The sequence below is a fragment of the Solanum lycopersicum genome, chromosome 2 (genome assembly GCF_036512215.1).
Source record: "Solanum lycopersicum chromosome 2, SLM_r2.1".
In the NCBI taxonomy this organism is placed as follows: Eukaryota; Viridiplantae; Streptophyta; class Magnoliopsida; order Solanales; family Solanaceae; genus Solanum; species Solanum lycopersicum.
In genome coordinates, this window is record NC_090801.1 from 58,288,674 (window position 1) to 58,305,607 (window position 16,934).

The following is a 16,934-nucleotide window of genomic DNA, read 5'->3' on the forward strand; positions in this document are numbered from 1 at the left end:
TATATAGCGGCAACGTAGTAAGGCTTTAAATAATTGATTACGCATATATTGTAATCGAATAATAACCGAATCCTTTGTATTTTCAAGAGAGAATTTAATTATATGGAAGTTTGATACGCGTATTGATTGAATTATCTGAGAACGCTTGGATGATGACCTAGTTAACAATAAATAAAAAATTACAAGCATATTACATGATAAGCTAAGAAATGAAGTTTCTTCACTATAAATTGGCATTTGAAGATCGGCAAAATGAAGAACCATATTGTAGAAAACTAATACGAAGAAAAAATACATAAAAAGGGAAAAGAGAGGAGTGATATGGCTGGCATGGCTGAAAAATGGGAGGAACTTAGTGGGAAAAGCAATTGGGATGGGTTAGTACACCCCTTGGCTGTTGATCTTCGTAAATATATCATTCAATACGGTGAACTGGCTCAAGCAACATATGACACGTTTATAACAGAGAGAGCATCCAAATATGCAGGAGCTAGCAGATATTCGAATGAAAATTTCTTTACTAAAGTTGGACTTGACCCAAACAAGTATGGAGTGACCAAATTTTTCTATGCTACCGCATCCATTCCACTTCCTGATGCTTTTATTACAAGATCATTTTCAAGGGAAGCATGGAGCAAGGAATCAAATTTTATGGGTTATGTTGCTGTGGCTACTGATGAGGGTAAAGTTTCACTAGGAAGAAGGGATATTGTCGTTGCTTGGAGAGGAACTAAGCAAGCATTAGAGTGGGTGAATGACCTTCAATTTCTACTTGTTCCAGCACCCAATGTTTTTGGTAATGGTGGTTTGCTTCCTTTGTTTCAACCTTTGGTGCATCATGGGTTCTATAACATTTATACATCAGAAAGCGCCCGTTCACAATTTAATCAGACTAGCGTTCGGGATCAGGTGCATATCATATAGTATTAACTTGATATATATCTTCGTTTCTCATTAATATGACTATATATAATGAAGCTAAAGAGTCTCACGGTTCGTCTTGTTTCCCTCTTTTTAGGTAATGGAAGAAGTGAAAAGATTGGTGGAGGAATATAAGGATGAAGAGGTGAGCATAACTGTGACGGGACATAGCCTAGGTGCATCACTTGCAACTCTAAATGCGGTTGACATAGCTTTCAATGGAATCAATAAAACAAGTGAAGGCAAAGAGTTTCCAGTGACTGCTTTTGTATTCGCAAGTCCTAAAGTTGGAGATATCAATTTTCTCAATAAATTTTCCAAACTGAAGCATCTTCACATCTTGAGGATTCATAATTTATTGGATATTGTTCCGAAATACCCACCCATTGGGTATTTTGACGTTGGGCAGGAGATTATGATTGATACGACAAAATCTCCGTATGTGAAGCCTCCAGGAGAAATTGTGAGCTGGCATTTGTTGGAGCCATACTTGCATGGAGTCGCTGGTACTCAAGGTTTAGGACTTTTAGCAGGTTTTAAACTAGAGGTGAATCGCGATATTTCACTTGTCAACAAAGAGTGGGACATACTGAAAAACGAATATTGTGTTCCTGCATTTTGGTGGACTGAAAAGCACAAAGGAATGGTTCAACAAGAAAATGGATCTTGGCTTTTGATGGATCGTGACGAGTATGAATTCTGAGGCTGGTAGTTAGAATTCTAAACATGATCACTCATTGTTTGTTTCCTTTTATATAATGTTTCAATAAATGTTTTAAGCTTTGTGGAAATCACATCCTATAGTATTTATGTATTATGGTTCCTCTTTTCCCGGAGGATATTTTAATTATTAACAATATTTTAATTACTATTCTTTTGCTACAACTGTTCTTTTATCCCTATTTTATTAAATTTCATCGAATGCTCTTTTCGTCTTTACTTTTAGGAAAAGTATAATTTCATATAGATTTGCTTTTGTCTCTAATTCGTAAATTTCAAATAAAGTTGAGATTTATGGTCAACCATGCTCATGATGAATGGATAGAATAAAAAAAAATTATGCTAGAAATTACATAAAGATAAATGCAAGTAATTAATCAGGATAAATAAAGTAATTAAAGTTTGATAATAACATTTCCTTTTCTAGTAAAATCACTATATCATTTATTTATATGGTTTCTGGCATACAATTTATTGGTGGAAAAACTTAGCAAAGTTGGAAAGTTTATGTTTGTTAAAATTTTATAGAGGAAAACTCAAAAATAACTAATTTTAGAGATGTAACCGGACTCCTTAGATAACGTAACTCTATGTTAGAAGCAGGAGAGAGACAAGCAAAATTGAGAGTAAATCTAGATATTCGATTTGTTCGATTCGATTTACGAAATTTGGTTTGATTTTTCGGATTTTGATTTGAAAAAATACAAACTGAAACTTAACTGATATAAATTCAGTTTAATTCAGCTTTTAGAATCTAGACTCGATTAATTTTTTTGATTTTTACATGTATGAAACACTGATCAGTAACACGCTACTTGTTCTTGCTCTTCAGGTCAATAACTCACCGCCTCATGCAGTCGCGAACGTGCGATTGTTCTTCACTCGCGCAGTCGCAGAAGGGCAGAAGGCAAGGCAGTACTTAGTTTGGACTTTGGTGTGAAATGTGATTATGTTAAGGGAATTAGAGTGAATAAGGATTTAGGAATATTGTGCTTAGTTGGGTTACTTAATACTTAACAGACAATAATAGTTAACTCTTAAAAGTTAAAAAAATATATGTAGTAAATATATAGTACATAAATTCAATTTTTCGGTTAATCGAAATAAAAAACTTTAAAATCAAAAATCAAATTAAATTACTGAAATTTTAAATTTGAAAATCGAAATCGACTGATTTAACAGAAAAATTGAAATCAAAATTTTTAAAAAAAATAGTTCGATCGATTTTTTCTATTTCGATTAAATTATGTCCAGCCCTTATTGAGAGAGGGGGAGTTGAGCGATATCAGACGGAAGAGAATGACATAATTGACTTATACATCTGATTGATAATTGTATCATAAATACAATTAGTTTGTATAAAAAAAAATTAGTTATTAGAAGGATAAGAGAGACGAGCAATATTGGGAGAAAGGGTAGAGAACTGACATAGGTTAAGGAAAGAAGGAGAGAGGCGAGAGAGATACAATTGATTTGTATATCTAATCAATAGTTGTATATATAATTGATAATTGTGTATAATTGATATAATTGATTTGTATCAACGAATATAATTGTATCAAAGAATATTGTAACGGATGAATACAATATCAAATAATTTATGTAATTATTTGAAAATATAAATAGAATTAGTATATCTGGTAAAAATGTATGTTGAATAAGGTAGTTTTTCCTTTAAAGAAATAAAATAACTCTCAAATATATTTTGATGAGAAAATTTCATAAAGCGCACTAATTTATATGTTAATTACTCAACGAAACGATAACTTAGGAATAACAAAACCTAGCCATCTAATTACTCTGTCACTTTCCTCTGTAACACCTCATAATTCTACTCTAAGGATTCAAATCATTTGTTACAGGTATATCAACTTGGATCAAGTGATAAAATATTCGTTCATCTATGTCAAAGTCTATTTCTAAGTGTGAGAAGTGCATCATTTGTGGTTTAGAGTCATAATGAACCTCAATACAAAGTCAAGTTCAAAGCATTTTGATTGACTAAGTTTTCACTTGAGTTCATGTATGGGTCTTCTTAAAATGAACAAATTTCTCAGAAGATAAAAGAGTTAGATGACCCATGAATTATAAAATTAAAGGTCTACGAAATTTTTTTTTGAACACCACTGAGCATTTTTCAATCCACGTTCTAAGTAAAATATTATGATTGATTTAGCAGGATGTTCCAAACTAACAATCAGTGACGGCCTGAGTGATGGTCCTTTCACAAGTGCGATTGCCCATCACACTTGGGCGTCACACACGACCAGTAGGGTCGTTTTAGCCAGTTCTGATGGCCTGAGTGACGACCCGTCACCCAATCGACAGCCCATCACCCTGACAACGTCAAACGACCAAATCTCACCAATTTTTATTTTCTTTTAGGGCATTTTGTCCTAAAATGTTTGGGAAATTATCTAAATATCCATAAATGTATAGTAAATACACTTTTCATTATTAAAGCTTCTTATTTTCAAAAAATTGGTTTTATTTTGTAGGACGTCTAGGCATACGAGATGAGTCAGATATTATGAATTCATTTTAGTCTTCTAGTTATAAAACTGATGATGAAAATGGGTTTCGGTGTTGGGATGGGTGAGTGTTTTTTTTTATTTGATAAAAAAATTAGGTAGACCAATGAAAATTGCCTATTTAATATTTAGTTAAATTTCATGTCATATTCTATTAATTAAAGGGCATTTTTTAACCTAAAATATATTAAAAGCATTTTAAATCTAATACATGGAAGGAGTGTATTTTTAACCATTTCTAATAGATAGAGGGTATTGTTAACCCTTTTCCCTATAATCAATGATCTTCAGAGCATCACCTGAACCCCCTCGATAAAAAATTACACTATATATATAAAGTAAATTTTTTGTATTTACGTGGGTATATATATTTTGAACTTCTTCAATAACAAAGAGAAGTTAATGACTCAGTGACAAGTTCCGTTGAAATTAAGTTGTGTGTCATTGGTTTGAATCCAATTTAAAGCATTTTATTTTTTATTTTTCAGTGCTAAAAATGTGATTTTAAACCCAAAAGAATTCAAAAATTTCTATTTTTAAAGGTTTATTACATGTTTATACTTTTAAATTCCCCCCCCCCCCCCCAAAAAAAAAAATTAGATTCGCTACTGATCACTATGTATTGTATATTGTGAAAAAAGGATTAATAGAATGTAAATATATGTAGAATTCTCATGTGATTATTACTTCCTCTGTTTCAAAAAAGATGACCTAGTTTAATTTGGAACGGAGTTTAAGAAAAGAAGTTCAATCTCGTAGTTTTAAATCAAAGATATATCATATGTATCAAAATGCCCTTTAATCTTGTGATTTTAAATATACCACGTGAAAAGTTAAAATTCAGATATCGTTAAAATGGATAAATAGTAATTATTTTTTAAACAGAGTAAAAAAAATGGAGTTTTTCTTTTGAAATAAAGGAAATATTTTATTTCAGTTTGCTTGACTTAGGGCCCGTTTGGATGGGCTTAATAAAAGCAACTTTAAAAAAGTACTTTTAAAAGTGCTGAAACTTATTTTTAAAATAAGCAGTTATGCGTTTGGATAAAAGTGCTGAAGTTGTTATGTCAAACGTGAAAAGGTAAAAATGGAAGAAAGAAATGTTAGAGTTATATGGGTAATTTGGAGATTGTACAAAAATATTAAGCACAAAAAGATAAAAATGTGGTCAACTTAAAACAGCTTATAAGCTAAAAAAAACACTCCTATCCCAGCTTTTAACTTTTGGCTTAAAATAATTTTTTTTTAACTTAAAATAAGTTATTTTGAGTATTGCCAAACAACTTAATAAGTCAAAAACCAGCTTTTAAATCAGTTTGACCAGCTTTTAAGCTGAGCCAAACAGGCTCTTAAATATTTCAATGATCCCCCACGTGCTTAAATCGGGACAAGTTGTATGTCCCATATGGCATATTGATTTTCTGAGTTACTCATTATTTTATTTTTATTTTTCTGACCTGCCATGAAAGGATTAGCTTATTGGGTAGATTGGTATTACTAGTCACTAGATAAGCTTTTTAATTCAACGCACTAATAATTCAAAGTATTTTTTTACAATATCAATATGATCTCCTACATGAATGATTGGATTACGTATTCCAAGAAAGTTTTACGATCTACTCTATCACGTGTTTTCTTTTTTCTTTTTATAAAAAATATTATTTTTTTCCTCTACTTTTAATTATCATGATATTTTTGTTAAAAGTAGAATAATAAGATTTTTCACTAACAGTTTATATTATATTTTTTTATTATATTGATATGCAAAAAAATTATATTTTATGATACTTTCGTATAATTTTTGAATATGTAAATTCTTCATTTAAAATATCAAGTTAATGTAATCTAATATTATTTTGAAAATTACTCAAATTGAATTTTGAAAAACGCAATATGACAATTAAAAATGAACAGAGAGAGTATTATATTTCTATATATAGAAGTAATTTAATTTTAAAATATTTACTTTACTAGATAATAATTTATAGCCACAAATGTGTAAATTCATTTTAGATTACAGTTTCTAAATGCTAAATACATTCAATATAATTACCACCAAGAAAAGACTCTGCTACATGTAAATTTATATAGTAACTATGATTTGGTAACTCAAGAAAAGTTACTTACAAAAACATACATAAAGTATCAATAATGACAAAGTTTAAACCCTTCAGAAACACGGGAAACGATTCTAATCTGCAAAAGATTGATATGCCTATTTATTTATTGAATCATTGATATATGGCGGTGAGATAAATAGTATTAGTTTTGTTTGATAATCAAACAAATTATAGAACCAAAAATAAATGAACTTATTGATAAGAGTCGGGTGAATTAACTTGTAACTCATTTTAAAACGTCCAAATTTAATCTAGATCCTCCAATTTGACATGTTTTTTTTAACTTGTGACAGATTTAATTTATTCATTTTAACCAAGAAGAGTATATGTGCAGTTTTATCCTTACCTCTGTATATTTCCATCCCTATATGTGACAGCTCTATATATGTTTATGCCCATAAGGTGATGATAAGGGTACAGCTTTCTAGTTAGAATTTTTTAGTAATTTTTAGTATTATTGCTTGGCCATTTTTCAATTATTGTTCTGCGTGATGGAAACAAAGTTGCACTATAAATTCAAGGGCTTAACGTTGATCACATACCAAGGGGAGAACAAAACAAAGAGTGAAAAAAACATAAAAGATCAAGAAAAAGAATAATGGCTTGCATATTTGCTGAGAAATGGGAGGAACTTAGTGGAAAAAACAATTGGGATGGGCTATTAAACCCCTTGGATCTTGATCTTCGTAAATACATCATTCATTACGGAGAATTGGCTCAAGCAACTTATGACACTTTCATTTCAGAGAGAGCATCTAAATATGCAGGAGCTAGCAGATACTCTATGGAAAACTTCTTTACTAAGGTTGGACTTGACCCAAAAAAGTATTGTGTAACCAAATATTTCTATGCTACCTCATCCATGCCACTTCCTGATGCTTTCATAACGAAATCATTGTCAAGGGAAGCATGGAGTAAGGAATCAAATTTTATGGGATATATTGCTGTGGCTACTGATGAGGGTAAAGCTTCATTAGGAAGGAGGGATATTGTGATTAATTGGAGAGGAACTTTGCAAGTATTGGAGTGGGTTAATGACCTTCAATTTTTACTTGTCCCAGCACCCCAAGTATTTGGTGATGGAGGTTTGCTTCCTTTGTTTCATCCTTTGGTGCATCATGGCTTCCATAACATTTATACAACTGAAAATCCACGATCACAGTTTAATAAGACGTGTGTTAGGGATCAGGTGCGCGCATCATGTTAATGCTTTTACTTCATATATTACCTATAGATTCGATCTAACAATTCAATTCATTATTTCCTTTTAGGTAATGGAAGAAGTGAAAAGATTGGTGGAGGAATATAAGGATGAAGAGGTGAGCATAACTGTGACTGGACACAGCCTAGGTGCATCACTTGCAACTCTAAATGCAGTTGACATAGCTTTCAATAAAATCAATAAAGCAAGTAATGGCAAGGAGTTTCCAGTGACTGCTTTTGTATTCGCAAGCCCTAAAGTTGGAGATGTCAATTTTCTCAATGCATTTTCCAAACTGAAGCATCTTCATATCTTGAGGATTCATAATGTATTGGATATTGTTCCGAAATACCCACCCATCGGGTATTTTGACGTTGGTCAGGAGATAATGATTGATACGACAAAATCTCCGTATGTGAAGCCTCCAGGAGAACCTGTGAGCTGGCATTTATTGGAACCATATTTGCATGGAATTGCTGGGACTCAAGGAATAGGAATGTTAGCAGGTTTTAAACTAGAGGTGAATCGCGATATTTCACTTGTGAACAAACAGTGGAACGTACTGAAAGATGAACATTGTATTCCTCCCCTTTGGTGGTCTGAGAAGCACAAAGGAATGGTTCAACAAGAAGATGGAACTTGGCTTCTCCAGGATCGTGATGAGTATGAGTTCTGAGAGATCAAAGCAGTTGGATTTCAAATTGTTGTTTTGTTATTTCATGTATTGTTTGAATAAAAGGTTTTCCTCAGCATGGGGAAACCGCATCCTATTTTTTATATATGCAAATCGTATTATGGTTCCTTTATAACAACAATATGAGTTCTTGTCAGTTAATTAACTTGCTCTAAGTTAATTAAAAAATGGACAACCTTTTTTAGTCTACATATTGATGCAAACTATAGTTACAAAAAAAAGTTAGAAAATTCATATACATCTCTAGTTGATTAGGCGGTCTATCTGTGCAAATTATGTTCAAAGTTGTTTTTAAAAAAAATATATATATATATACACTATATATGAGCATCAATGTAGTAGGATGTTGGTCTGACCCAAATGGTAAGGCTTGGTGGGCTAATTTCTATCCTGAGTTGGGTCACAGGCCAAATTGGAAGAATGGGCTGCGTGATCCTTAAAATGGGTGACTATATACCTTTACCCAATCCTAGAACTTTGAAGCCAATCCTATAACTTTAGGTTTTACACTATGACATTTACGTTAAGTTATACAAAAATAAAAGGAAAATTTTTCAAAATGACAATATTTTAGCTTCTAATAGAATCTCGTGGCAAAAGTTTCATTATTTCTTTAAAATGTCAATATTTTAGTTTGTTAAGAGTTGAGTTATGTATTTTTTTAAAAAAGGAGCATTTCCAATTCAACATCAAATTTTACACCTAATTCTAAATTTGGTGTAAAATTTGATATTTTGAGGTTCAACCCACATCAATTTTACATCAAATCTGGTGTAACACTATTCATCATATCAATTCACTTTTTGAATATTAAACGTTCAATAAAATAGTAATTGACATTCACTATGAATTACTACGGAGAATGTTTTCGAAAGAATTTGTAATGAAAAGAGATAAAAATATACCTTTATGATGTAAAATTTAGTGTAGTAAGGACCAAAATAATGTTGACACCAAATTTAATGTAAAATTTGATGTTTGGATTGGAGATGCACTTCACAAGCCAAACCATCAAAAAAAGAAAAAGAGAAGATGATGAGGGAATAACTGAATTTGCAAGCAATTAAAAAAAAAAAAAATCCAAAACCCCAAAAGATGGTAAAATGTAAAAAGTAAAACTTACCAGACAAGAAAGAAATCTTTTTCTGCTTTTTTATTGCAGAACTGGAAATGCCAATTTGTCACATTTCTTGAAAAAAAGCCAAAAAGCAAGTAACTGCAATAGGAAAATGCAGGGGTGGTGGGACAAAATTTATTTATTCTTTTTTGAAAAAAAAAGAAAAGAAATAACAGAGATTGAAGAAGAAATTTGAAATCACACAAGAATAAATTAATCAATTTTTTTATATCGAAGAATAATTAATGAATACCATTGTTATAATCTATTTATTTTAATCATAGATATTCGTAATTAATTGTAATTAACAAACTATAATATCTAATAATTGTGTTATTAAATTTTTTTTTATCAAAATACTGTATTGTGATTTTAGGACAATATACTATTTAGTTAATTATAAAAATGATAATATTATGTCGAACATATGAATATTTTTAATAGTTTTTAAAATATTCATAAATTATATTTTATATTTTATCTTTAGAAAAACACTAATTTTTTAATTTTTTTATTATTAAAAATCTATAATCAAACACTAATTTAATCAAAAAAATATATATATATCATTCAATATGGGGAATTAGCTGGAGCTACTTAGTTACAACACTTCATTTTAGAAAGTGTCAAAGCATGTGGAAGTAAGAGCAGCGGCTTAACCATAAAGCAACTAAAGAGAATTGTTTGAGCCCTCAACTTTTTTCGAGTCCTCTTCCTTTTTAAATATGTATATATTTTTATTTTTATATAATTTTTTTCAGTAAAAGTTATATTGTCGATATTCTTAATTTATGCTCTATAAATATGATGATCTCTCCTGAAAAGGAATAGCTAAAACAAATTGACTATTAAAATAATACTTAGTAATTAATACCTTCACATTTTTAAGAAATTAAATAGCATAAATGTAACAACTTCTTATATTTTCACGTTAAAAAATAATATTTATTTAAAGATTGATTCTAGACGCCTGACAAGATCTTATTGAATTTTGAAGGAACTCCTCTTCACTAAAGTCGAATTAGACCTAGAAATGTATGGCCATATCGTATACCAAATGAATTTTATGCGATATTGTCTTTCAATATACTTGATTAGGACTTGTAGTTATGGAACATCAAATGTGTTAAAAATCAATAATAATTTTAGACTAGTAATATAGATTTAACTTATATCAAATTTAATAAATATTTTATGAGACTATAGTTGGACGTTGTTATTTAAGTTTTATCCACTTCTGACAAGCAGACAGAATTTCCCGACACAAAATCTTTTCATAATCTTTCATTTAAGTTTTGTGAAATTTCAATATCAAATTTGTGATTCTATTGGGATGGAGTATATTTGTTGGGTCAGTTATTATTGCTCGAATCTTTTAATTGGTTGTTGCATTACACACATTTTTTTTGAAAATAGTAGTAGTAACTTCAGTAAGAAAATAAAATAAAAATTCATAATAAGGCTTTTTTAACATTCACGACTTCATTCAACAATATCTAAAGTTGATTTTAACGAGTTATATTAAACTTTAAATTGTTAATATGATCTTGGCTCGTTGGGTCAGTCTGATCTAACTTGTTATTTGATAGAGTTGGACTACGATTTTTTAATCTTATTTAAGAAAATAATTTTTTAGTCTGTCGATTTGTGGCCTTGAAAAATATAGATAGGGTTGATACGTGGGCCAAATAAAAATTAATCAAAAAATAAAAATAAAATAAAATATTAAAAATAATAAGAGTCTAAACTCAAAATCTGTTTAAAGTTCAAAATATTACAATTTAAATACAAATTATATTTAAAAAATATGTACTACATAAAATAAAAATTCTTTAAATTTTCTAAGGAATCACTAAATAGGCCCGTAGCCTGTGGAATACAGTCATATTTTTTGTGTTTTGTTATGATTACTAGAAAATAATTAGGCTAATATTTCCATTTAGTTATTTATATTTTTATTTAAAATCATAGAAGTAGTAACTATGTGATATTGTCATATCAAAATTTATGCTAATATTTTTTAATTAAAATTTAATATAAATAATTATAAAAAAAATATACTTTTAAGAAAAGAGGATTAACTCGGCAAAATTCATAGCCCATATACTTGTGAGCTGATCGATCATAATTTGATCCACACTAAAAATGAGTTAGCCTGACATGATTCGTTAAATTTTAAAATCTTTATGAATTAGATCGAATAAAATAGATCAGCCCATATTGACAGCTCCAATAGAATTTTTAAAAAGAATATCCATAAAGTTTCATAAGACTTTGAATCAAGAGTTAAATTTTGAAATCTGAAATTAAGCTTCAAATTGATAAACTTGCAACACAAATTTAAAATCATATGTAAATTAAAGTGAGTGACACCCTTCAAATCTAATTTAAGTTCATGGTCCAATTACATCATCCTCAAGCGAAATTTAGACTGTGCACAATGGAGCGGGTTTAACACCATGTGTGGCGGGACAGGTGTTGGGCATGTTGCATTATTTTCAAAAAAATTAAATATGTGGCCGAACAAAATAGATACTAGTTATATTTGAGTTTAAATAAAGTTTGTCAATCTTTGTCAATAGATCAAATAAGAAAAAAATTTATTGGTCTGATTGTGAATATTATACTTTTCACATACGATACAAAGATATGCGCCATTGATAATTAACAACGGATTATAAATTGTAACAACAATATTAATGCTCGAGCTAGCTAGATCGAACCTCAACCATCTCGCTCTGCCCAGAAATGTATGAAGCAGGTTCATCTATCTAGAACCAGGATTCAAAGAGGATGATAAAGGCGGGAAGCAAATAATTAAAAAGCAGGATAAAAAGAAGAGTCCGCGTATAGGAGCAATTCAAGTCAAAAGAGGAAAGTCACGTATTCAATACAAAAACGGAAAACAAGAAAGATGAGTTCAAGAGGGAAAAGAATAAGTTTAATTTACAGCTAATTCTTTTCAATATAAAGACGAGGCAAGAGAAAGGGAGATCAGTCTTCACTTTCACGAGAGAGTTGAGAGCTAAAGAGAGAAAGAGAGAAATATCGTGAGGGCTTAGGGTAGTTAGAAAAAGAGAGAACAAAAAAAGTTCTTGAGTTAGAACTTCGTTGAATCACATTAATTCGTTGCTTGAATCAATGTCCAGAAAGAAGTGAGAGAGAGAGTCACAAGAAAAGTGAGTTTGACTTCTTGAGGTTAGAGTGAGTTTGACTTCTTGAGGTTAAAGATAGAAGAAGAGTTTGTGAGTTTTTTTGTAACTAGAAGCAATTTTGACTTCTCTGAAAATAGAAAATTGGTTTAGAGTTAATTGAAAGGGAGTTTATAGTGTTAAGTTTATAGATTAACTAAGTTGTAAATCTTGAATTAGTAAAAACTTTGATGTGGTTTTTCCCTTCTTGGAGTTTGGATCTACATAGTCTCGAGTTTTTAAAGCGATTATCTTGTACAGTGTTTAAGAAACTGGTTCATAAATACAGGATAGGATTTCCTCATAGCGGAAATGCAACTTAGAGAACTCTAGTGAACTTAAATGGCGGAGAGAAATCACAATATACACATTTGGAAAAAAAAACACTATAGAAGAGGAGAAGAATTTCATATTTTCTGTAGTGAAATGAGGCGAAGGCTCTAAAGATTCATAACCAGTAGTTAGAGACTCAAGGGGTGCGTCCATCGAAAATACTTCCTTCATTTCTGTTGAATGCCTTGAATCGGACCCGCTACAAACAGAAAGGACGGGGGTCTCGCTGCCCGGTCAGCGAGTCGGGGGGTCCAGGGGGGCGACGCGCCCCCTGGCCTGGGGGTCCGGGGGGGCGGAGACGCCCCCGGGCCGACGGTATACAATGTTGTTGTATTGGGCCCTTAATTTTCTGTTGATTCTGTATGTTGGGCCCAAGCCTGTTAGGGCGTAGCTTAGCACTATATATAGACGCTATGGGAAACCCTATTCTGTAATTCTGTTTTTGCCTCTCCATAATAAAACTGCTCCCTCTCTTCCCGTGGACGTAGCCAATTTGTTGGTGAACCACGTAAATCTGTTGTCTTATTTTTCGCGTTTATATTTTCTCGTATTATCTCAAATTCCGCACAACAAATTGGTATCAGAGCCTCTCGGTTAATCGGTGTTCTTGGAGAATTCGAGATGTCTGCTTTGAACGTGAAAATCGACAAATTCACAGGGAGGAACAGTTTCAGTTTATGGCAGATCAAGATGCGGGCCTTGTTGAAACAGCAAGGCTTCTGGGCGCCGTTGTCGAAAGACAAGAACGCCGTCGTTACTCCTGAGATGGCGATTCTGGAGGAAAAGGCGCACTCGACGATCATGCTGTGTCTCGCGGATGACGTCATCACGGAGGTCTCGGATGAAGAGACTGCTGCTGGTCTGTGGTTGAAGCTGGAGAGTTTGTACATGACAAAATCTCTAACCAACAAGCTGCTTCTGAAACAACGTCTATTCGGTTTACGAATGGCTGAAGGTACACAACTCAGGGAACACTTAGAGCAATTGAATACTTTGTTATTAGAATTGCGTAATATCGATGTGAAGATCGAGGATGAAGATGCTGCCCTGATTCTGTTAGTATCTCTCCCAATGTCGTTTGAGAATTTTGTTCAATCGTTCATTGTTGGGAAAGATACTGTGTCACTGGAAGAAGTCAGATCAGCCCTTCATAGCAGGGAATTACGGCATAAGGCTAACGGCACAAGTACGGACATACAGCCTTCCGGTCTGTTCACCAGTAGCAGAAAGGGAAGGAAAAACGGCGGAAAGAAAAATAAGCCGATGTCGAAGGGTGCAAAGCCGGATGATGTTTGTAATTACTGCAAGGAGAAGGGACATTGGAAATTTGATTGTCCGAAGAAGAAGAAGCAATCGGAAAAACAATCAGTGTCTGCTGCTGTTGCTGAAGAAGACACCAATTCTGAAGAAGATATTGCCCTAGTTGCGGATGAGCACACTCATCATTCAGATGTGTGGGTTCTTGATTCTGGGGCATCCTATCACATCTGTCCTAGGAGAGAGTGGTTCACGACTTATGAGCAGGTAGACGGAGGCAGCATCTCGATGGCCAACAGTTCTGTCTGCAAGGTGGTTGGGACAGGCTCGATCAAGATAAGGACACATGACGGTAGCTTCTGCACATTGAACGAGGTCAGGCACGTTCCATTGATGACGAAAAATCTGATATCTCTCAGTCTTTTGGACAGCAAGGGATTCAGCTGGTCGGGAAAAGATGGAGTCTTGCGGGTCTGGAAGGGTTCAAATTTGATTCTGAAAGGTGTCATGCGTGGTACTTTGTATTTTCTACAAGGTTCCACGGTTACAGGTTCAGCCCATGTTGCATCGTCAGAATTTCACCAGAAGGATATGACTAAGTTATGGCACATAAGACTTGGTCATATGGGTGAAAGAGGGATGCAAATTCTGTCAAAGGAGGATTTACTTGCTGGTCATAAGGTTAAGAGCCTAGAGTTTTGTGAACATTGTGTTTTTGGAAAACTACATCGCAACAAGTTTCCAAAGGCCATTCATAGAACAAAAGGCACACTTGATTATATCCATTCTGATTGCTGGGGTCCATGCCGTGTTGAGTCTTTGGGAGGCTGCAGATTTTTTGTGTCCATTATTGATGACTACTCAAGGATGACTTGGGTGTACATGATGAAGCATAAAAGTGAAGCCTTCCAGAAGTTCAAGGAGTGGAAAATTTTGATGGAAAATCAAACAGGGAAGAAGATCAAGAGGTTGCGAACTGATAATGGGCTGGAATTCTGTTGGTCTGAATTTGATCAATTCTGTAAGGATGAAGGGATTGCTCGACATCGCACAGTCAGAAATACACCACAGCAGAACGGTGTAGCTGAGCGGATGAATCAAACACTTCTGGAGAGAGCAAGGTGCATGCTCTCTAATGCTGGGCTAGATAGAAGATTCTGGGCAGAAGCGGTTAGTACAGCTTGCTACTTGATTAACCGCGGACCACATACAGGTATACAGTGCAAGACACCTATGGAGATGTGGTCTGGAAAAGCTGCTGATTATTCAAATCTGAAAGCTTTTGGTTGTACGGCTTACTATCACGTCAGTGAAGGTAAGTTAGAACCAAGAGCTAAAAAGGGAGTATTTGTGGGCTACGGAGATGGAGTGAAAGGTTTCAGAATCTGGTCTCCAGCAGAAAAGAGGGTTATTATGAGCAGGAACGTTGTCTTTGATGAAAGTCCTCTGCTTAGAACCATTGTGAAGCCTACAACTACGTCAGAAACTGGGAGTCTTGACAAACAGGTGGAGTTTCAAGTCATTCAGAACGAGAGCGATTTAAAGGAACCTGAAGAGGAGGATCAAGAGCCACAGACTGAAACTGATATTCCAGAATCTATGCCATCAGATATCCATCAGAGTATAGCTCAAGATCGGCCAAGGAGGGTTGGAGTTCGGCCACCTACGAGGTATGGTTTTGAGGACATGGTGGGTTATGCACTGCAGGTTGCTGAAGAGGTAGATACATCTGAGCCGTCTACTTACAAAGAAGCCATTTTAAGTTCTGATTCTGAAAAATGGTTTGCCGCTATGGGAGATGAGATGGAGTCCCTACACAAGAATCAGACATGGGATCTGGTCATACAGCCTTCGGGGAGAAAGATTATTACTTGCAAATGGGTTTTCAAGAAGAAGGAAGGGATATCACCAGCAGAAGGAGTCAAGTATAAAGCCAGGGTTGTTGCCAGAGGTTTCAACCAAAGAGAGGGAGTGGACTATAATGAGATCTTCTCACCAGTGGTCAGACATACTTCCATCCGAGTGTTACTAGCGATAGTTGCACATCAGAATCTGGAGCTTGAACAACTTGATGTGAAGACAGCGTTTCTACATGGAGAGTTGGAGGAAGAGATATACATGACTCAGCCGGATGGTTTCCAAGTTCCAGGGAAGGAAAATCACGTCTGCAAGTTGAAGAAGTCCTTATATGGACTTAAGCAGTCTCCAAGGCAGTGGTATAAAAGGTTTGACAGCTATATGGTGAAGTTGGGCTATACTCGGAGCTCATATGATTGTTGTGTCTACTACAATAGGCTCAATGATGATTCATTCATCTATCTGGTGCTTTATGTAGATGATATGTTGATAGCTGCAAAGAAGAAGTATGACATTCAGAAGCTGAAGGGTTTACTTAGTGCTGAGTTTGAGATGAAGGATCTGGGAGCCGCTCGGAAGATTTTAGGGATGGAGATCATTAGAGACAGAGAGAGAAGGAAACTTTTCTTGTCACAGAGAAGCTACATTCAGAAGGTCTTGGCGAGGTTTGGCATGTCTTCATCTAAGCCCATTGATACCCCCAGTGCTGCCAATATCCATCTCACTGCCATGTTCGCTCCACAGTCAGAAGAAGAGAAGGAGTATATGTCACGAGTCCCTTATGCCAGTGCCGTAGGAAGTTTGATGTATGCTATGGTCTGTACAAGGCCAGATTTAGCACATGCAGTCAGTGTAGTGAGCAGATTCATGGGACAACCAGGGAGAGAACATTGGCAGGCTGTGAAGAGAATTTTCCGGTACCTTAGAGGTACATCTGACGTTGGTCTCATTTATGGAGGTGATACTCAGTGCTTGGTTACTGGCTATTCTGA

The 16,934-nt window shown here is 33.8% G+C and overlaps 2 protein-coding genes across 2 annotated transcripts; both read left to right on the forward strand.

The window, feature by feature from the left end:
* Positions 1–268: 268 nt before the first annotated feature.
* Positions 269–1,792, forward strand: LOC101250271 (phospholipase A1-IIgamma-like). The gene is made up of 2 exons (XM_004232916.4): positions 269–909; positions 1,019–1,792. The coding sequence occupies exons 1-2, from the start codon at positions 322–324 to the stop codon at positions 1,622–1,624; spliced, it is 1,194 nt and encodes a 397-aa protein (XP_004232964.1). The 5' UTR covers positions 269–321; the 3' UTR covers positions 1,625–1,792.
* A 4,988-nt stretch (positions 1,793–6,780) lies between these two features.
* On the forward strand, positions 6,781–8,308 carry LOC101249983 (phospholipase A1-IIgamma-like). Its single transcript, XM_004232915.5, has 2 exons — positions 6,781–7,481; positions 7,564–8,308. Exons 1-2 carry the CDS (start codon positions 6,891–6,893, stop codon positions 8,167–8,169), a joined length of 1,197 nt encoding a protein of 398 aa, XP_004232963.1. The 5' UTR covers positions 6,781–6,890; the 3' UTR covers positions 8,170–8,308.
* Positions 8,309–16,934: the final 8,626 nt, after the last annotated feature.